The following is a 20,096-nucleotide window of genomic DNA, read 5'->3' on the forward strand; positions in this document are numbered from 1 at the left end:
CTTATGTGGTATTTCCTATTGTTGATTTAATGAAGATTTGTTGCTCCTGTGTTTATTAAATATTCATTCATTGATCTGAACTATCCACTAGGTCTAAAGAAAGGCTGTGTGTGGCCATCTCAGCAACTTGTTTCACAAAAACCCAAACCAACATGAAGTACTTCATCTTTTGTCTATGGAATGACACTTTAAAGTGAGTGAGTGTGGGAACAGAATATGACGTTGACCAATCCTGGCCTGTGTCTTAGGCTCAGTGGTGCTGGTTCCGGCTCTGAGGGAACTCATCTGGCTTGTCCTCACCAACGCTAACCAGATACAAACCAGAACCCCATCTGACAGTCTCCGGAAGCTGTTTATGTCTCACTACCATGGGAGAAGGACACTCACCTTGGGCCCAGGTGGTCCAGGCTGCCCTGGATTTCCATGTGGACCAGGAGGACCCTGAACAGATACAGACAGAGAGAGGGAAAGAGCACAACATTAAATTACTTTGTATTGTTGACAACGAATCAGTATTTGTTCTTAGTGCACCAAAGCAATTTAATTCCTTGGATGTCAAAGGTATGCAATAAATGCACAACCATACTTGCATACTTCCTACAACTACATGTGCACATTTTTATGTTTGTATGTGTGTATGCAATACATCACATTCCTACACATTCATACTCCTACTGCTTCCAGGCCGAGCTCTCTCTGCACTACAGCCAAGAGTAAGAAGAAGGACCTCCCTCTCTCTTTCTACCTCTCTCACTGTCATTTTTAAAGTCAGTAATCTGAGTCTGGTTTCCACAAAAGTATATATATTGCCCATAGAAAATGAGCCTGTCTAAAAGACAAGCTTAATTAATGTCTTTGGGGTTGTGGTGTGACACGTCTTGAGCTGCTCAGCAGTGAAAAAAGGTTGCTCCATTTCATGGTAAAACAGCAGTATAATAATTCAATGCAGCCTTCTCCTACATAGACACAATACTTGATCAATCACCACCTTCTGTAGTTAAACTGTCACCTTCAGGGACTGCTTGCAATAAAATAACCTCTAAAGCAAAATATGGTCCGTTTCCATGACAGATACCCACACCAAATGGCATGCCCTACTTCATAGGCTTAAAAGTCTGATAGCATCACAATTAGAAGCAGCATAATAAGTCTGCTGCTCTGTGCTGAGACAGCAGAGACATAACCACAGTGCCACACACTACCCTCAGCTTCCCACCACATAATGATTCCAAGCCTCCCTCTGTCTCTACTTTATGAGATAGCCTACAGGCTTTAGAGTGTGTTCTGTATCAGCCATGTGCTTTTCAAGCCTTTTACTAGGAGACATGTTTTACTGTCTGCCACCTCTCTCTGTCTACCAGCCTGTCTTCCTGTCTATCTGCCTTCTAGTCTGCCTGTCATGCTCTCTGTTTAAATACAGCTGAACATATAGACGTTTTCTGATTAACTCAAGATCTTTACCCATAACACAGCCCTCTCATTCATTTGAATGGAGTCAGTCATAACAGTGGTGGTGCAGGGGGCTCCACAGAACTACAAAACGTTGTCCGACAAAAAAGTTGAACCTGGCTCCAACATAAGATGATGTGGTCTGGCAAAGTACTGCATTCCCAGAAGAAATACATGCCATATTTCTACTGTTTATCTAGCAATCATTGTCATAAAAGCTAAAACAACTGCTGCCATGAAAACTCTCCAGCGTTGTCAAGTCCTGTCTCTGAGTATTACAAAAAACTGTGCATTTGTGCAGCGCTGTCTGTTACTCTAACTTCCTGGATCATCTTTCATTGACTCACAATATCTTACAACAACAAACCCCCATCAACACAGTCCCTGCTCTGAGGGGGGAGGAAGCCAAAGGGAAAATGCTATTTCTGTATGTTACTTTGGACTGATGTGAACAGTTCACTGTAAACTTGAATGGACAACCGCACACACGTAGTATACACATCAAGAAACAACGGCGCTCATGTACATAAATATGAACTAACCACAGTTTCCAATCTTAATGAGCAATGATTTGTCACAGACAATTATTAAGTCACAAAACTGTCTATAAGTAATGAAACTTTAAGTTAATTTTACTGCATTTTTTCTTCCATAAACACTGAAGATGTTGCTGTGCAGGGGAGATCTTCTACAAAGAGTGAGAGTGAACTATTATACACCTTCCTTCTAACACATACCGCATTCATTTAGTAAAATGTGTCTTGTTCTGTTTAAATATGCCTTCAGGGCCTGTGGCATGATCATAGCATTGCATCATGACAGACTTGGCAGTCGCATACAGTGTAGTCTCAAGATCAGAGTGGAGACGCAGCCTGTGCCGCCGCCACCGCTGCTGCTGGTTGCAGCTGGTTGCATCTGGAATTGTTTGGCCACTTAACCTTGATGCTCCAAAGGTGCTGACAAGTAAACAATTGTGCCTGGACCCCAAAAGTGAACTATCTCATTGTCATGCACTTTTACAAAGCACGGCCTGTTCCTGAATTTAATCACGCTAACCACAAACATATCTGTCAGCACCTTTTTCCCCAGCAGTTGCAGCTGGATTGTGATGGTTAATACAGGCAAAACACATATGACCAGTGCCTGCCAACTGAAAGACCAAAATACAATGATGAAGTCTTCCATGAATGTGTTGGTGCTGTTCGGTGCCCCCCAGGCTCATAAACCTGACCTTAACCTCTTGATTGTGACTCAGTGACTCAGTTAAACCACAATAATTTCTGTTCTGAGAGGGCCTCTGCAGAGTGGCTACCATCTGATACAATTGTCTAAACCTAAACAAAACTTAAAAGCACTTTTTCTATACAGCTGCCTTTTCTTCTTTTTTCCTTCCGTGACTGTGCATATTTCTGTTCATATTATCTCTGATCAGTCTGCCAATTAAAGTTCTTGATACAGATACATAGACCTCATCATATATAAAGGAGATAAAGAAGAAGTTAAAAAACCACGCTCTATATCTAACTCAACTTATTCCTAATTGTATCCCATGAGAACATACACTGAGATGGTAAAAATGCTCCACCTGATCAACAGATTCCACTCACTTTACAGTGTAATGCCTGTGTACCATTATATTTGCACAGATTACTTACCCGAGAGCCTCTTTTTCCTGGAGGACCAGGTAAACCAGGGGGACCAGGAGGACCCTAAATCAAAAAGAAAGAAGGATAAGGCGAGAAAGAGGGGAATGTTGTGACAGAGAGAGAGAAAGAGAGAGAGAAAGAGAGAGAGGGAGAGAAGGGGAAAAAGAAAGGAGAGATAAGAGTATGTTAATGGCAAGCAATAACATGCAGTTCACTGTCCAGACCTCTGCAATGATGGGTATGTGCTATATTTATGTAAGAGCTATGGAGTTCAAAGAAAGGAGCCAAGTGTTTTCAACTAAATGTTCTATCAGGAAAGCTCTGAGCAGAAGAGTCGAGTTACATTCTCAAGATGATACTGACACCACCAGCCTTTGGTCAGCCTGTGGGATTAACATAATCCTTCATCATGGAAAAACATAGCACAAAACATATGGAGCAACTGGATGTCATGTTCTGGAGGATACAAGATGTAAAATAAAACACACATATGTAAGAGTTAAACTCAGAGAGTCAAATGTTTCTTTTAGTGTTTTGCTGGGAAAAAGGTACTTCAAATATTTTATTTTTGAATTGTGAAAACGTGATTCTATGAAGGGACAATTACCAATGATACACAATTATCAACCAGCCCCAATTATTGCCATATAATACATAACAACCCAAGAATACTGAGTCTGATCCTGGACATCATGCCTGTAAAACTTGCTCTGTTGGGTGTACAGATAATACTGCATTTTCATACTGTTTAAAGGTGTGAGACTAAATTTTTCATTTTTGATTGCAGGTTCAACATTTTAAAGACCGCATGATATCCACCTTCACTGTAACCTCTTAACACTGCTGTTGGGGGTGAAGCAGGTTTTTTTATTGGTCATTCCATCCATAACTCATACTGCTGATGAACTGTCTTGCAGTCCTTCAAGACTGAGTATGAGGAGAAAACAGATGACTTTCAAATAGGCTATCATACAGCATAATCAAAGAGCCTAAGAACATATCTTTGGGGTATATGACAGATTACTGATTTCTCAAGGTCAGCTGACTTCAGTGATATGTTAATCACTGCTAATGGGGATTTTGAATAAACTAATAAAGAAATCACAGGACAAATCATTTAATTCTGAAAATTGAGAGGACATTTTCAGTCAGTGTGTCAGAGTAAGTCAATTTACTTGAAAAGAAAAACTGAGGACATTTTGAGGAAACATGAAGGAATCACCAGGCAATCCCCTTCTGGTCAAGGAAGCTATTCATTCAGGCTGTTCTGCTACTCCCTAATGTCATCTCCTCTAAAACAACAATCTCACTATCGTAATCAGAACTTTAGATCAAAACAGACATTTAATTATTTTGTTTACTATTCTGAATTGTTGCCGTGGCAAGAGCTTATACTGGGATGCTCTGGAGCATCTTTATCCCCTGTCAGAGCAGCAGATGGGTACAGAGGGAGACATGAATAAAGAAACAGCTGTTTGTTCCTCTAGACTCCCACACACAGACACATGGAAACTGTGAGCACACCACCGCCTTCGCCACAACAACAGGGCCTAAAGAAACCGAGGCACTTATGCAGTAAAATGATAATATTCACATGCTTCAACTGTGCTGCCAAGACAAGGGTCAGATCTTCCCCAAAGGAATCAATTCAAGAAGTCAGTGTTCTGGAAAGCTGAAGGGTAGGATGAATCATCATTTGAACTTCTCACATTGTGTGACATCGACTTGAGTTGAATGACAATACCCCCTGCATTGTTACATGCGGGTTTTATAAGTGAAGTTAATAAAAGAACATGTAACTGAGACATTACCACAAGGGGAAATGCATCAAGCAGGTGATGACTGACTGAAGTCCACACTTTCATCCTCTTTCTCACATGTTCAGATTTGCTCTGACGCATTATGATCACAGTTAAAACTGATCCAAACAGGTGCCATTAATAATTTCACAAACAAAACAAAATGTAAGAAAAAAAAAGTGATATAGCTGAGGTGATATAATGATAGTGAATGTTGACTTAATTTTTTCACCAGTGAATTTGCAAGTAACTTTCAAAAAACCAAGATTGTGCACAAATCTGTCCTATGTTTCTCAGATGGCTGAAGAAATACTGGCAACACAACAATACATGTTTTTAACAATTATGCTCAACTAAGCTACATTTAAGCAAAATTAAGTGAATACACATTTTGTCTACAGGACAACAGCAACACAATAACCCCATCAACTTTATGACCTATCAGAAGACAATTCAAAATAAAAAGCTATCAATTAAATCCGCATTTACTGCCAATTATATTAGTACCCTAGAAGTGGTTATAATGTGAGGGTGTGTGTGTAATTTGTTTCATTCAGAGGCTTCAGAGCACAACAATGAGCATAAGCTCACATCACTCCAATATCTTTTGAGACAGACTGGAAGTCACCAATCCAATCTCTTACCCAATCTGCTTAATCAGGTCCCTATGAGCCTCACATCTGAAAGTACACCTTCTTTGTCAGTGTGTAAATACACTGTACACTTTGCTGTTTCTACAATAGTCTACATTTATTAAGTTACAGCAGGTTACAGAGCCATTGCAATCCCTGATATCATGATACCTTGTATATTTATAGTCTCAATGGATTTGTTCTTGTGATTTTTGTTGAGATTTATTACTCTTACATACAGGTTACATACAAGTTCTTTCAAATCACTTTATGTTATGTGTTTATGTCTATAGCAGACAAAACAATAACTGAACTGTGAGTTTTCCAAACACTTCTTTAGTGGTACTGAACAAAGCTGCAGCCAATAGGGGACATTTCAAATTAGTTGATGTTTTTATGAAAGCTGCATAATGAATGAATGAATGAGTGAAACACTGCATGTTATTGCTTGCCATTGCTCAAAAAGCATTAGAGCAATGTAAAAATCAGTTAAATGCTAAAGCACAAATGGTGATCACACAGCATTTACTGAGACCAGATACATGCTACTGTACTTGTCCAGTTATGTAGCTAAAACACTGTGAAATACTCCCCTTGAGGATGTAAACCAGCTTATTCTCAAGTTTAAACATAGAAGCAATTACACAGGATGAGCCACTGACCTTCAGCTGACCCAGCATTCAAAACATGCCTGCATCAAAGTGTCAGGGTAGACAAGAAATACAAACAGCCAGAGATAAGAGGATAAAAGAGCAAACTCTCTAGCTAATTTATTAATACTTTTGCAAAATTGTGACCCACTGGGAAAGGGCCCATGGCTTAGACTCTATCGTGCTCAAAATATTGCAGTACAGTGTATTCAGGCTCTGAGACATGAAGGTAAATTGCAACAACTTAGTGCTGGATAAGCTCTGTCCCACCTACAGGCCTGCAGGCACTTAGCTGAGGCAGAACTATGGAAACTGGTGGATGAGTCCAAACATCTTACATCATTGCATACACTCCTAAATTGTAAGAGATCAGATAGAAAGACCTGACACATTTCACTCATGGAAACATGAGCAATACATGAAAATCTTAGCAATAAAAGTATGTTCAGGGGCAAAACTATCCTGACAGCCAGCTTACATCATAAGGCTGGATGGACAGCTAATTTTTTCTTGCCAGGATATACCTCCAAGCTTCAGACTGAGTTGTCCTCGCCAACACAAGAGCAAAAGTGACTGGCAGTATTTCAACAAGGGAATGACGTGTTATTTTAACAACTTGTAGATACATGAAAAAAGAACGGTGCTTGGACATGTCATCACCTTTAAATCACAACACCGCCCTGCCAAAATATTTTTTCATATAACCTGGGCGTATGTGCGAAAGCCAAATTTTACACAGAATTCAAACTGTTACGGCCATAAATTAGCTTTGATTGCCTTGCATCAATATTTTCCACTTGATCTAAGCAGCAATTGCCTGACTTGTGTTTCAACTCTTTGAAAACTGTTCCATAAACACTCATAGCTCTATTTGTCATTCATAAATTCAGTCACTTACCGGAGGACCTGGCTCTCCTTTGGGGCCACGGAAACCATCTTCATAGTCGTAGAAGAAGTCTGGCTCCTCATATCCATAATCATATCCTCCCATGTCCACATCATCATAGCTGCCATCCAGATCATGATGTTCTGAGGTGTCCACCTGATTCTCCCGGTACAAAGTGGTGCCATTGACTCTCAGATGAGTCTCCAGGAGCTGTTGGGACCCAAAGCGAGAGTCCCTGGAGCTGGTGATGGAGTTGTTCCTGAGTCCCTCCTTCACTCGACTTTGCCTGACTGGAGATATCAGGCCTGGAGTGGCATCTGGAGTCTGCAGGCTCCCGGAGCTGCTCTCTTCCTCTGTGCTGTTTTCAGAGTGATCAGCGTCTCCCTGGGGCTTACTTCTTCTTGCCAACACATTTTTGGTAGTGGTGATAGTTGTGCTATAGGCGAGATCCAGAGCTGCTCCTCCACTCAGGGTAGGTAAGGTGGGGCTTTCAGTCTGAAGTGAGGATGTGGTGGAGGGAACAAGGGGGTCCACTCCAGAAATGTGGCTCTGGTCCCCCAGATGAGGTTGTACTGATGGGCTCAGAGCTGGATTGTGTGGGACCAAAGTACCTGGGGACACTTTGACAGCTGCTGTAACTCTAATGGGCGTATGATGGGTAACTGCTACTCCAACAAGGGACTTTGTCAAGGGATTAGAAGGGGGGTCATTTGCCTCAATATCCAAACCAGGATGTGGCAAAGGCAATCGGTAAGTGTCGGCCAGCCGGCACTGTTTTTTAAGGTAGTTGCAGTAGTGCGCGGCAGCTTGGGCTGAGGGATAGATATCTAGTTGGCAGACTCGACCATTGAATGGCGCAGCTTTGGAGTTCATCCTCCCCAGAGTAAAGAGACCCCCAGAATCCCAGAGTGTCTGAGATCTCCCCAGGGTGTGCTCCTGCTGCTGCACCGCCCCACAACCTGCATAGAAGGACACAGAGCGCGCACGAACGCCAACAGCAAAAGGGTGCTGGCGCCCGTCCTGCCAGTTGTAGGTGAAGTAGATGGAGGCTTTCTCTGCAGTGTAAACCACCACTCTGCGTGGCAGCAGCTGAATGCCAAAACGCAGCCTGTCCCTGCCATCTTTAACACTAAAAAGAAAAGCATTGTTTGCTCGCCAGGAGCTTAGACTAACCACAACAGAAAACTCCTCGCCAAACTCTGGCGGGAACAGACTTCCTGCTGGAGCCTCATAGAGGGAGTTTGAGTCGAGTAATACCCCATATCCAGAAACAGGAAGATTTAAACGTGAGGGAACAGTGGTGTAAGTAGTCGAAGGTGAGCTTGTCCTCTCCGAGGGATTGTCTGTGCTTTGAGCTGTCAGCCCCAGTCGATAGAGGATATCCACTCCTGAAGAACAGAACAAACAACAGTAAGGTTGACATGCACAGACTGGATCACAAAGCGGGTAGGCAGATTTTGGCTAAATTGTTTCTTTAGGTAATCACTCTTCAAAATTGACACATTTCTTGCAAGATAAAGGCACAAAAACATGTTTAAATATATGAAATTGCATTGGAGTAAGAATTTAGTAAAGTTGCCTAGTTTATTTATAGTTTATCTTGATAGTAGAATGATTCCACTGCATTCGCTAGAAAAGGTATTAACAGTAGTCTAAGTAACAGTACAATATCCTGTAACTGTATCATGTTGGCACAGGTCCTCTCTCTCCTCCTGTGTTGAACTTGGAGGTTCAAAGTGTCAAAAATGTTATTATTCCTCCTTCTCGGCTGCTAATTTTAATTGCAAAAAGCCATGTCATTGCTACATATGCAAACATAGGATAATTGGTCCTTATTCAAGTTCCATGATGAGGGAAAAAGGCTGGTCAGCCATTATAGCCTTACAACAGTCTCCCCATGATGCTGGTGACCCCTCCCTGTTTTTCTCTTGGAGTAAGTACCAGAAAGGCAGCTGTGGCCCAGATGAGAAGAGGGGACTAGAAGGATGGGGCAGAGCTAGGATACAGGAAAACAGTCCACACAGCCTTTTTGAATCAATCTGCCACCAGAGATTTATGAGAGCAGCTTTCCTCCAAAGGGTCCTGTCATTCTTTTCTCATGCCCACAGGTAATTCTTTAAAGAATTATTCTGACAGTGAAGCACAGCCAGGCAAAAGTACTTAAACATTATTTGGAGACAGAGGATATTCTTTGCAGTTTTGGCTTTGAGTAAAGAGCAACAGACCGATCACTATGCTGGAGGGCAATGTGTCAGATGTGTCACATATGTCAGCACTGAGCAGTGATAGTTCCAGTAAAATAAATAAAAGTGACTTTATTAATATGACAAATGGGAACAAGGATACCTGACACATATTGTAGTTTTAAATGTCAACTGTCACAAACCGGTTGGTCATTTTAGAGGCTGACCTGATGTGTGTTTGTGTGAGAGGGGGAGAAAGAGAGGGGGAAGTTTGAGAAGCAGACAGTGTGAGTGTGTGTGTGTGCAACTGTGAGCATGCTGGCAGACAGGGGCAGCACTGATATGGAAGCCTAAGAATAGGGAAGCTTTTTAAGCCTGTGTATTTGTGTGCACATCTGTGTGTGTGTGAGAGAGAGAGAAAGAGAGAGAGAGAGAGAGAAAGGGAGAGAGTGCACAGAAGTGTTTTGATGGAGATATCTCAGGGGCAGTTTGAGGTATTTTCATTGCTAATCCAGAGACACTATCTTCCTTTGAAGTAACCCCTCCTCTGTATTTGAGGAGCCAACTTTCAAACAGAGGTTAGTTGATTTTGCATCGCTGAGGGGGAACTGAATGTACTAACTCAACCAGTCATCTACATCTCCAGAGCCAAGTTTTCAGCTAAACCATTGTCTTCTTTTATTTATTCTACCTGTTTAAAAAGATCTGAAACAACCCATAGGAATGCAGACACTAAAAGACAAAGCACAAGACATCAAAGCTGCAACATACCTATTTCAGATGAGTTACACATGTATAACCCTTTGACCTTTCACCTTGGTCGGGGATCATATCAAACTGGCAGTTACTTAAAAGTAGTGGAATGTCAACAACAGAGAGGTTTGAATAACCTACCACATGATAACTTTGCATTTGGGAGGTCAGTGTCAAAAAGGTATCAGGAATTAAAGGATAGTATTAGTCACATAAAAGTTACATCTTAAAGTTGGCATGGTTCTAGACAGAAAAAAACTAGTAACCTCAAGCTTCTGAACATTTGTGATAGAGGTTTCAAAAAGGCTGCTAAGGACCTGATGTCGTCAAATCACTCACACAGGTTTTACATTTTCTTCAATGTGCTTCAAACAACTGAATCAGCGTTGATGCAGATATTTACTTTATTCAATAAAATGGCCACACATGCCAAATCCGCATTCAAAATGTGCTACTATCACAGTGCTATGTATTAATGTAACCTGGAAACAATGTCTTATGCTACAAATAAATAAAAATTAAATATAAATGAATAATCCCAGTTATTTGTTATAATATTGATGCTTGTTATCAGGCAGTATACTGTACTTATGTATCAGAATCAGTGGATGGAGACATGCGGCATCTTGCAGAGCCCTCAAAATTGAATTCATCAAGACTTTTTCAAATAATAATCTTAAAAAATGCAATGGTAACAAGCATAAACCTTGCTGCTATCACTACTTCTGACAATAGCAACAATATACTGGTCTGTGGTGAAGAATTACATAATGAATGTGACACAGTTTAAACTCCAACTACAACCCCAAACTGAACATTTGAAGTCTACAGGTGAAGATTTCTAGAAATGAGAACAAGAAGCTGTGGCAATGCAGGCGGAGGATCTCTGAAGTCTCTGAAGTTTTAGTACAACTTTAAAAACTGAAATATGGCTACTGTGGAAGGTCAGATTCTATACATTTTTTTATACAACAGTACAGTCTAACAACAGTAATACAGTATAGTATATTCTTATCAGATGACTTTAGCTAGTAGGGTTATTTGTACTTTTTGGGGGGTCCACATGTTGTCTCTGTTATAGATGTGTTTTCTGTCTGCCTTGGAGGGGGGTAAGAGTAAAGGGTGAGATAGAGACAGAGAGAGAAGGTGTAATGAATAGAAATAAAACATCGTCTGGATGTGGTTTTAAAGGGTTTTTAGTCCTCCAGCCCACATAGGGAGACTATCTATCTGCAGCTGATCTAAGCATGCACTGAGATGTCCTTGACATTCTTTGCCTGAGGTAATGTCAGCCCAGATTCCAATTAACCTGTCTATATGTGAAGACAAGCTGCTCTAGCACTCTGTGTGCATTCCTCCTCCCCTCGTTATGATGGATTGATCCTGCTTGGACTGGGCTCATCAACTATAGATATGTGGGGAGAAGACAATGTAATATGGAATAAGGGGAGGGACCCTCGAGGCAGTTTAATTCCTCTGTGCAAGGAGAAATAGGCATGGAATATATATGTGGAGATGTGAACAAATATGTGAGAATTCACCATGAGGTCAACGTTGCACAAGTGTGCTATGCATATACAATATGGTATTTCTGGCAGCGGCCCAGTGATATGCCACTCAAAAAACAATATACCTTCTTGACAAATTCACAGGGTGCAACACCTTGATTCAAAACTTGTTTAAGTTTTCTTTAGATTCTTTTGACAGCATTCTTTCTGAATGAATGAATGAAGGCAAGTTGTTTCAAGGAAGTCCCATCCAGAAGCATAATACTCTACAGAGCCCTGGAAAAAAATCAGCTCTGCTATTTATAATCTACTCCTAACCTCTGTCCTTTTCACCTTCAACTCTTCTCATCCTTGTTGCTTTGTTAAAAAACACACACAGAGATGGGTATTACCTTATCCCCAGCATCTGACCAACTGAGGCACAGTTGCCAAAACAGGCTAAGCATTTATCTGAGATTTCCGCTTCTTCTTTGCCTGACTGATTGGTGCACTTTCCCACCCAAGAGTGCTCTCCTCAGCATGTACTTCACATTCTGTTTGCAAATAACATATTTAGAGCCTTCTCTGGTGGACCAGAAAGACACTAAGAGGAAACAAGACTGGTAAATGGAGAGACAGCAAACACTGAGAGGCTATTTTGGCTGCCTCAACATGCATGTTGTGGCCTGAAGGGCAAGAGCAGACATGTTGAGGGAGAAGGTTAAAAATGAGAATAAGAAGATGAGCTGCAGTTTGCTCCCACTGTCCCTATATCTACTTGCTTGATACATTTTTTTTGTAAGGTAACACAAGGCTGAATATGATAAAGTGCTAAAACTGAGTGGTGTGTTGTGACTGAGTACATGTAATTAATAGCTGATGAAAAAACTGTATTTTTAATGTGGTTACTTAAGTCTGGATCAACCAGATCAGATATCAGCAAAAAAAATCACAAAAAAGGATAATTTGGTCTATTACATTGTAGATGAAAAAATATACAGGCCAAGGCCTGTATGTTTAGATATTCATTAGGGTTCTGTTGTTTACCTTGAGCTAGGTAGTCTTCGTCTCCAGAGAGTACTGCTGAGCATACTGACAGGAGCAGGAGAAAGTTCCACCTAGAGGGACATAAAAAACAAATTAGTAATAGCCTAATTTTAAAAGCAAGCTTCTGAAACCTAACAATTTGGGTTATGTAGATGACTCAATAATTGACACAAAGATCCTACTCCCATAGATGCATACTGTATGTCCACTCATTCCTTTTGAGGGACAGGTTGCCAGTCCATCAAAGGGCAAATACAGACATAAACATACATATCAACACGTATTAATTAGAGGTTCTAAGTCACCTTGAATATTGCAGTCTGGGATGAAAAACTCTAAGAAGAAACCAAAGCAAGGGAAAAAGGAGCATGATAACTGCACACACAGACCTGGGCCAGAAATTCATGTATAGTCTTTTTTTCTGAGTGTGTGACTTACAGCTCCCTTTTCCCATCCAGCTACAACCCTGGCAATACAGTTTTTATAAGGAATTGCTGTTAATCATAAAAATGTACATCAGGTAGTTTTCACTGTGATGTTAGTATTACAACCTGATTACATTATCCTGACTGCACTAAGACAGTGAGTCACAACACACAGATGAGCCAACACTCAAGTCAAATACTAAAACAGCACCACAGAAAACACTGGGTCTCTTGCTGAGATTTTGTCTCAGTCGCAAGTGAAATTTCATTGACAGAGTTGTGGTTAGTCTGAGAAAACCACCAATGACTACAACTTGGCTTTCTTTGAAGTCTAGCCTTACCCTGCTGACATAGAGAGAGGGAGTTTCCCTGAAATCAGAGAAGAGAAATTAGAGTGGATGGCACAGATCTATTTGTATTAGGGCCATGAGGTGATGATACATAGACAATTATTTCAGACTGTAGAGGCTGGAAATATTTTCTGTAATTCAGCAGAAGTAGGATATTTGTTTAGAGAATACAGGGATGGCCACTTAGGATAGTAACTGGGGAGACTGGCTGGGCCAAGGAGGAATTAACTTCTCTGGCAGTGGTCATTCTTGCATGAAATGACGGACAGTATCAAGCAGTCATTATAAACATAATTACCTACACCTGTGCCAGAGTGTCCGCAACATCTGTTGTATTTGTTGTCTTCCACTATAAACACAGATTTTGTGTCTCATCTCACAGCATGAAAAGAGTTATGAACATTAACACATTATAGTAAACATGTTTACTATACCAGCCATACCGGTTGGTTACGTTAAATAAACGTTAGCTGCTGTCCATTGAATGGTATGAGCTAAGCTAGAGAGCTAACCGTTAACCTAGCTAACAGTACTTGTTGAAATACTAGCCTTCAGACCTTGAATTCAAAGCTGCGTCAAACTTGCGAAAACTTAAAAACAAATTTGCTTTTTAAAAATGACACAGGAGAGAAAGCTCATTTTGACAGAAACTGCTTACAAACGTGGGCGGTAAATGTGTACAGCAAATTCGCACCCTCCTCTGCAGTCTTTCAAACATGACCCTAGGTTATCCCGGCTGTAATACGTCTAAAATATGTCTAAATAAGACTATACTACCGTTAGCACTGTATTACCATTTTCCTACTTTACACGTTGTTTAGGCTTTCCTATATTTAGCCTATAACATCCAGTACACTGATTCCTGATTCGTCGTTGCTATGATGGACTACGACTCGTGCACCCTCAGCAATCACACAGATGCTCGCGCCCGCTTACTCACTGAGCAACAGAACGCAGGCTGCAATTCACTTTACGGCCACAGGTGTCAGCGATAACAAGGATTTTCAGATTTCTCCATACAGAAGATGGAAAATCTGACTGCTCGTTCATTAAAAGCACTGTAATTTTAGAGCGATAAACTGTTGGCCGATTTAACGGACACCTGATTATAGAGGTTATGATCTTAAGAGCGAGATCATCGATTATTCTTTAAACTTAATTTTTATTTCCCTTGATTTGTATCATTGTTGTTAGAGAGCAAGGCATTGGACTCTGGGAACTTGTGTCTTTTTTACTATTTTCTTAAAATTTTGTAGACTAAACAATTCACTGATAGCTCAGAAAAATCATCTCTACATTCTTTGAAAATGAAACTAATTACTTGCAGCCCCTGTCCAGACTGAGTTAAAATCAGTAGTCGGAAAATACTAACAAAATAAATAAATAAATAAAAATAAAACCTTGGCGCCCCTTAAAAGACAACCTGATTCATCTGTTTATGAGGTCATTCAACTTTGACATTTTAATGTCAGAAAATATAACAAAAAGTCATGCAGAGAGCATTTTTGTGTCATGTTTTATTGTTTCCAGACAATGATGGATTTTGTCTCAAAGGCATAGTCGGCTAATGACAATTTAATGCTGTTTGTGGAAAGAAGCCTCAGCACAGTTATGACCACAAAGAGGGAAAAGCCCCAGCTAAGATTTAGAGAGAGAAGTGTCACGCCTGCCTTATGAAATTAATTTTTTAAAGTTAAAGAGCAATTCATTCTTTAAAGCCTTTAAAAAGTGTTGTCAACCACATTTTTCTGATAAACAGGAAATAATGATCTTCTTATATATTCAGAAAAACTACAAGTACTGTGCATTGTACATGTAACAGTGATCTAGATACAAAATATTGCATCTGTAATATAGTGATACACAATCCATGTCTTATACCAATGCTTTTGAAAATGTCATGTTAAAAACTGAAAGCAGCTGCTGTCATGTATTGATTGGAAAACTAAGAGAAAAACTATTCTTTACCTTATATTCAACTAAGTTTTGAAGTTTTATTTTTTATTTTTAATATGCATTGAGATTTAAAGACCTAACTCATACTGCAGACCTTTTTAATAGTCAGCAAATGTCTGTCTTTTGACCCTAACTGACCCCACCTCTAGGTGGCACTGCCCACCACACACAGCAGAAGGACACAGCAGGTGCTGCATACAATCAGTAAAAGGCCAAAGAAATTTAAAGGAACCCAGAGGAGAAATTACACACTGCACTGATATTACTCAGATGAGATTTCCACATGCAAATCATATGTTTAAAGCAGTTTTAAATGGGGTGCAAGTGCTCTCAGCAGCATGACTGTAGGGACCACTAATTGTAACATAACAATTTATTGTTTTGGTATTTTCGTCTCACTCTGGCCATAAATAAACCAATTCTTTTATATAGCCATGTCTGCTAAAATGCATAAAAGGTGTAAAGTCGTTTTTTACCTATAGAAAGATCAAATTCTGAGGCCAGGAATTACACAGGCTAAATGTAAAACAGATCCCACATGTTTTAGGTTTTGCATCCATCAAACTGCAAAGATGGCAGAATATGTTGTCATCCATGTTACTGTATGTAATCTCACCATTCTTGTTGGTACCTTATATATATAATGTCAGCGACCAGCTATGTAATTTGAATACAAGTATATTAGCAGTGAGTAGTGTCTCTAATTGCAGAAAATGTCTGTTTTACTGCTGAATCATATTTTTCATCATATGATTTTTTGAGACAGACTTGCATACAAACTGACACAAGTGCAGATTTTTATATTTTGCATAAAACAGTCTGATATATTCAGCATTTGTCTACAGCTTCAAAGCACACTCTGTACATACAAACTTCTGGCAACTAGTGCAAAGATTTTCAACACTGACACAGTATGGCGGCAGTACAAAGACACAGGGAGACAGTAGTCTTGCTATTTTAATATGCTGTTACGTAAGACTACCAAAAAGAGCGCCATCAATCACAGGCTGCTGTCACACCTTAAACCTTCAGGGATTGTTACATGAGTGTGATAGTACACAGACAGAATGATAGATGTCTTCCAAACATCTCTCCTGTGTGGACTTAGAGGACCAGATTAACCCAGCAAAGAGGCTACCAGTGTTTGTTGGCCCTGTTTGAAGGAGATCCACAGACAGGCAGCCATGTTTGTTTTCCCAGAAAAATGCAGCCTTGCAGGCTTGCAGCAAAAGAAAGAGAAACAGATGCAGACAGACAGGGAGAAAAAAATGAGAGGAAGAGAGAGAGGAAGAGAAGGAGAACCAAAGAGAAAAAGACAACAAGAGAAAGAAAAGAAAAAGATTGAGTGTAAGTAGAAACACCACGAGCTGTATCAATCACCTGTTCCTCATCGAGAAAGTGGTGCGACATTCCACGGCCGGGAACACAGACATATCCCCAGAGAAGGACAAATCAATAGAGGAAAACAAGGAAGAGGGGGTATATGAATACAATCATCCATCCGTTAAGAGAGAATAAAGTTGACATTTATAAAGTCAGCATGTAGCTGCTTATGCTTAAAAGTTGGCAGGGTTTAAAAGTAGACCAAAAAAGAGAAAAAAAAAAAAAACGAAATATAACACTTAACACTCCCTTTTGGAGTGTCGAGTGGGGCCATCTGATGCTGATTCAGACAGCTTTTTTCTGCCTGTCTGTCACATAGTCTCCCTGTCCAGAGCTATTTAAGGCATCCCTGAGGCTCCGTCACTAAACAGACTCAGCTCATCGCCTCAGCACATCTACAGTGATGTAAGTACAACTGGTGGCAAAATACCATTTGCCACCCTTCTGTCTCAGTGTAAGATGATGGTCTTGGAATATATCATTACCTTTGACATGGTTTCATCCTTTTATTTTTTCACAAGTTAACAGGAAGGAAGGTTATCGGACTCAGGCAGACTCATATCCACAATATAGGCTGCGTGGTCCTGCAGATCCACCATTTCTTTATTAAATTCTGAGGTAAATCCCAGTCTAAGTGACAGCACACTATGACATGCTACCCAGTCTTAGCAGTTAATGGAAAAGACTGTTGAAAGTAAGACAAAGCTCCCCAAACACTGCTGTGTTGACTAAGGGAAATACCACTATGTGGGGAGTGGGTGTCATGTCAAGACTATAAATAATCACAACTTAAAACTCCCCTCTGCAATGAATCATTCCAGCAGTAACAGATCTTGCGTTTCTCCCCTCAAAATTAGCTTGGATCCCTAACAATGGTTCATTCAACTGAGGAAAGGGCTGCGAGGCAAAGCGCTCAATTTGGTTTGGCAAATGGGAGCTAACTCACTTAAGTTCTGTTTACAGTCCTCATAAGGAAAGGGAAACAATTTTCTACGTTCATCATTGATGTCTGTCAAAGGGGTGACTTTGTGAGTGGTGACATTCACAGTATACTGTTTACATGTCTAATCTGGCAGGCCACTTACCCGATCCATTAGTAGCAACAAAGCATGCAAAGCTGCTAATCTGCCCAAACAACTCTGAAATGTTTAACTTCTTGAGGAAATAAACAAAAAGGAAGGGATACCAATAAAATTGCTGTTATTGGTTAATAGGTATGGTGGGGGCCAGGGGGACACGAAGAAATCCAACAGCAGTTTTTCTTTACTCTGCCTTTGGTGAGACGGTTCTGTGCTTTGTAAAGACATGTTGGACCATCTATGCAAAACTGATGGGAGTCACCTTGACTGACCTGTCCTGTTTCACCCCTTATGTTGGCTTTGAAAAGACTATTTGAGCTGTCAGAATATCACCGCAGTTGAAGTAGGAGACTGCAGACGTACTCCACATAGAGTTATTATTCAGAAAATTGAGGTTTATAGAGCTTGACCTTGGAGCATGTGCCTAACCCCCACTGTTATATGCCCCTTTGGCAAAAATGTGGCTCAGCTGAGCCCAAGTTTTAAATGGAGTGGAATTCAAAACAGAGAGGAGGCAATAACTCCCAACACATAAGCTGACACAGTGCTCTAAGGAGCCATGAGAGCAGTCACTTTGTCTCCAACAGCAAATTACAACAAATTAGGCATTGAAAAATTACATCCATCATATACTATACAGTAGACGCCTCATCCCTGCCCAGCATCACACACTCACACACACACTGTTCACATGCTACGAACAAGCGGCTGTTTCTCTCAATGAAAACCTGAGTTTTGAGTTTTTGAGTTTTTTGCTAATCAGGTGTTCTCTTCCTTCGCTTCGCTTCTCAGTCGCAACCGCAACATTCCTGGACACGAACAAGTAACTGATCCAGAGCCAATATCTGTTCCCGCTGGCTGTGTTTCAGCTTTAGCACCTGTATCCTGATCATAATGACTTCATTATGGGAACACTAAGTGGGCCTGTGTATTCTTCTCATGTCCAAGTGGCCATCAGCGAAAATTAGCAGGTCAACAATTTCCAGCTTTCAAATGCAGACTTGTAGTTTCTCATTAGCCAAGGTTTAAAATACTTTTCATTACTACCCCCAAGCAACCGATGAATAAAAACATAAATCAGCACATAATTTTTGCCTCTTCTCTGATGAAGAGCTGAGCACGGTTCACGTTTGTCAGCTCACTTAGCTCACCAATCTGGAGTCAAGAGGTCACTGCAGACCAGAGTAAAGATTGACTCAGTCCACAGGACAGCGAACAGACAAAGGGCTGTGAGTAAACTTCCACTGGGCTTTATTAGTTTGCCCTTTTCCTGTTGCGGATGGACCTGCAGATGTTAGGGGAGGTTAAATACATTCACGCAGACAGACAGCCCAAAATCTCTACAGCCACTGTTGTGGAGAAAGTCAGTATACAGCAGCAACAAGGTGGGCAGGGTGTGATCCTGCCATGCATTATTTTTCAAGGGTAATCAGGCTTACAGGGGAGAAAACTTGGTTACCTATTGCGCCTGTGATCTTTAAAGGGTCAGTTCACACAAACAAAGAAACCCTACACATTTTTCAAAGTTGGTACCACACGTAACAACAGCCCTCTCAGTGATCAGTTTTCTTATTTTTTTGGAATGTGTAGAAAATAGCTCCTAATAAAATGTTAACAGTGAGGGCTGTGGATTATTATCCTAAGTGACCAGGAGTTTTCTTTAATACATCTGTGAAGGTTCATTAGTTTGGTAATGTTTGAGCACCACAAATTGAGCTCTATTATAATAGTAAGTAAGTAATAGGGAGATGGCAGCAAAGACAAATAAAACCATAACTGGCTGGATGGCTAGACACTACTCGAAGTGGCGAAATTTTAGTATTATTCGTATTATTTGGTTGAACTTAAGTTTTATGTTATACCAATGATGCACCCCATCACACGGCCCAGCAAGACTTTTATAGCAAAGTTCTCAAAATGTAATGCATTACAAAGTTTTTCATTGCAGGAAAACTAGAAACAAATTGAAAACAAAAGTTGTTAAAGTAATTTTGGTAATTAAATGTGATATCTGTACACCATGTAATGTCTACAGGAGTTAGAGAGTACAGATATCCCTTGTGTATTTACTGTTTGACAGTCAGCAGATTGATTGGTGGTACGGCCAAGAGAGAAAGTGTGTATTTTGATATCTGCATCTTCATATTGAGGCCAATCAGTGTCAGTATGCATTCACTGAGTGTTACACCATGCCCATTAATGTACTCACTGGTTACTCGCTTCTTTCTCAGGGGAACTTTACTCAGTTTCCACTGATATATAGAATAATACAGAAACCATATATCCACCACTTCAGCAGCATTATACCCACTACAGCAATTATTAAACCAAAGCCCATGGACTGCACAGTGGATAAAACCAGGCATGTAAA

General features: G+C 40.4%; 1 protein-coding gene across 2 annotated transcripts in view; it reads right to left on the reverse strand.

Moving 5' to 3' along the window:
• LOC108895295 (collagen alpha-1(XXIV) chain) overlaps window positions 1–20,096 on the reverse strand; it is an 84,618-nt gene that overhangs the window by 62,416 nt on the left and 2,106 nt on the right. Inside the window, exons 2-5 of one of the 2 annotated variants that reach the window (XM_018694023.2) lie at window positions 12,533–12,603; window positions 7,075–8,450; window positions 3,105–3,158; window positions 388–441 (exon numbers count right to left, since the gene is read on the reverse strand). In XM_018694023.2, the coding sequence (XP_018549539.1) occupies window positions 388–441; window positions 3,105–3,158; window positions 7,075–8,450; window positions 12,533–12,603 (1,555 nt within the window). The remainder of the gene's footprint in view (window positions 1–387; window positions 442–3,104; window positions 3,159–7,074; window positions 8,451–12,532; window positions 12,604–20,096) is intronic. The other variant, XM_051077319.1, reaches the window with a different exon arrangement.

This window comes from Lates calcarifer, linkage group LG17, assembly GCF_001640805.2.
Source record: "Lates calcarifer isolate ASB-BC8 linkage group LG17, TLL_Latcal_v3, whole genome shotgun sequence".
NCBI lineage: Eukaryota > Metazoa > Chordata > Actinopteri > Centropomidae > Lates > Lates calcarifer.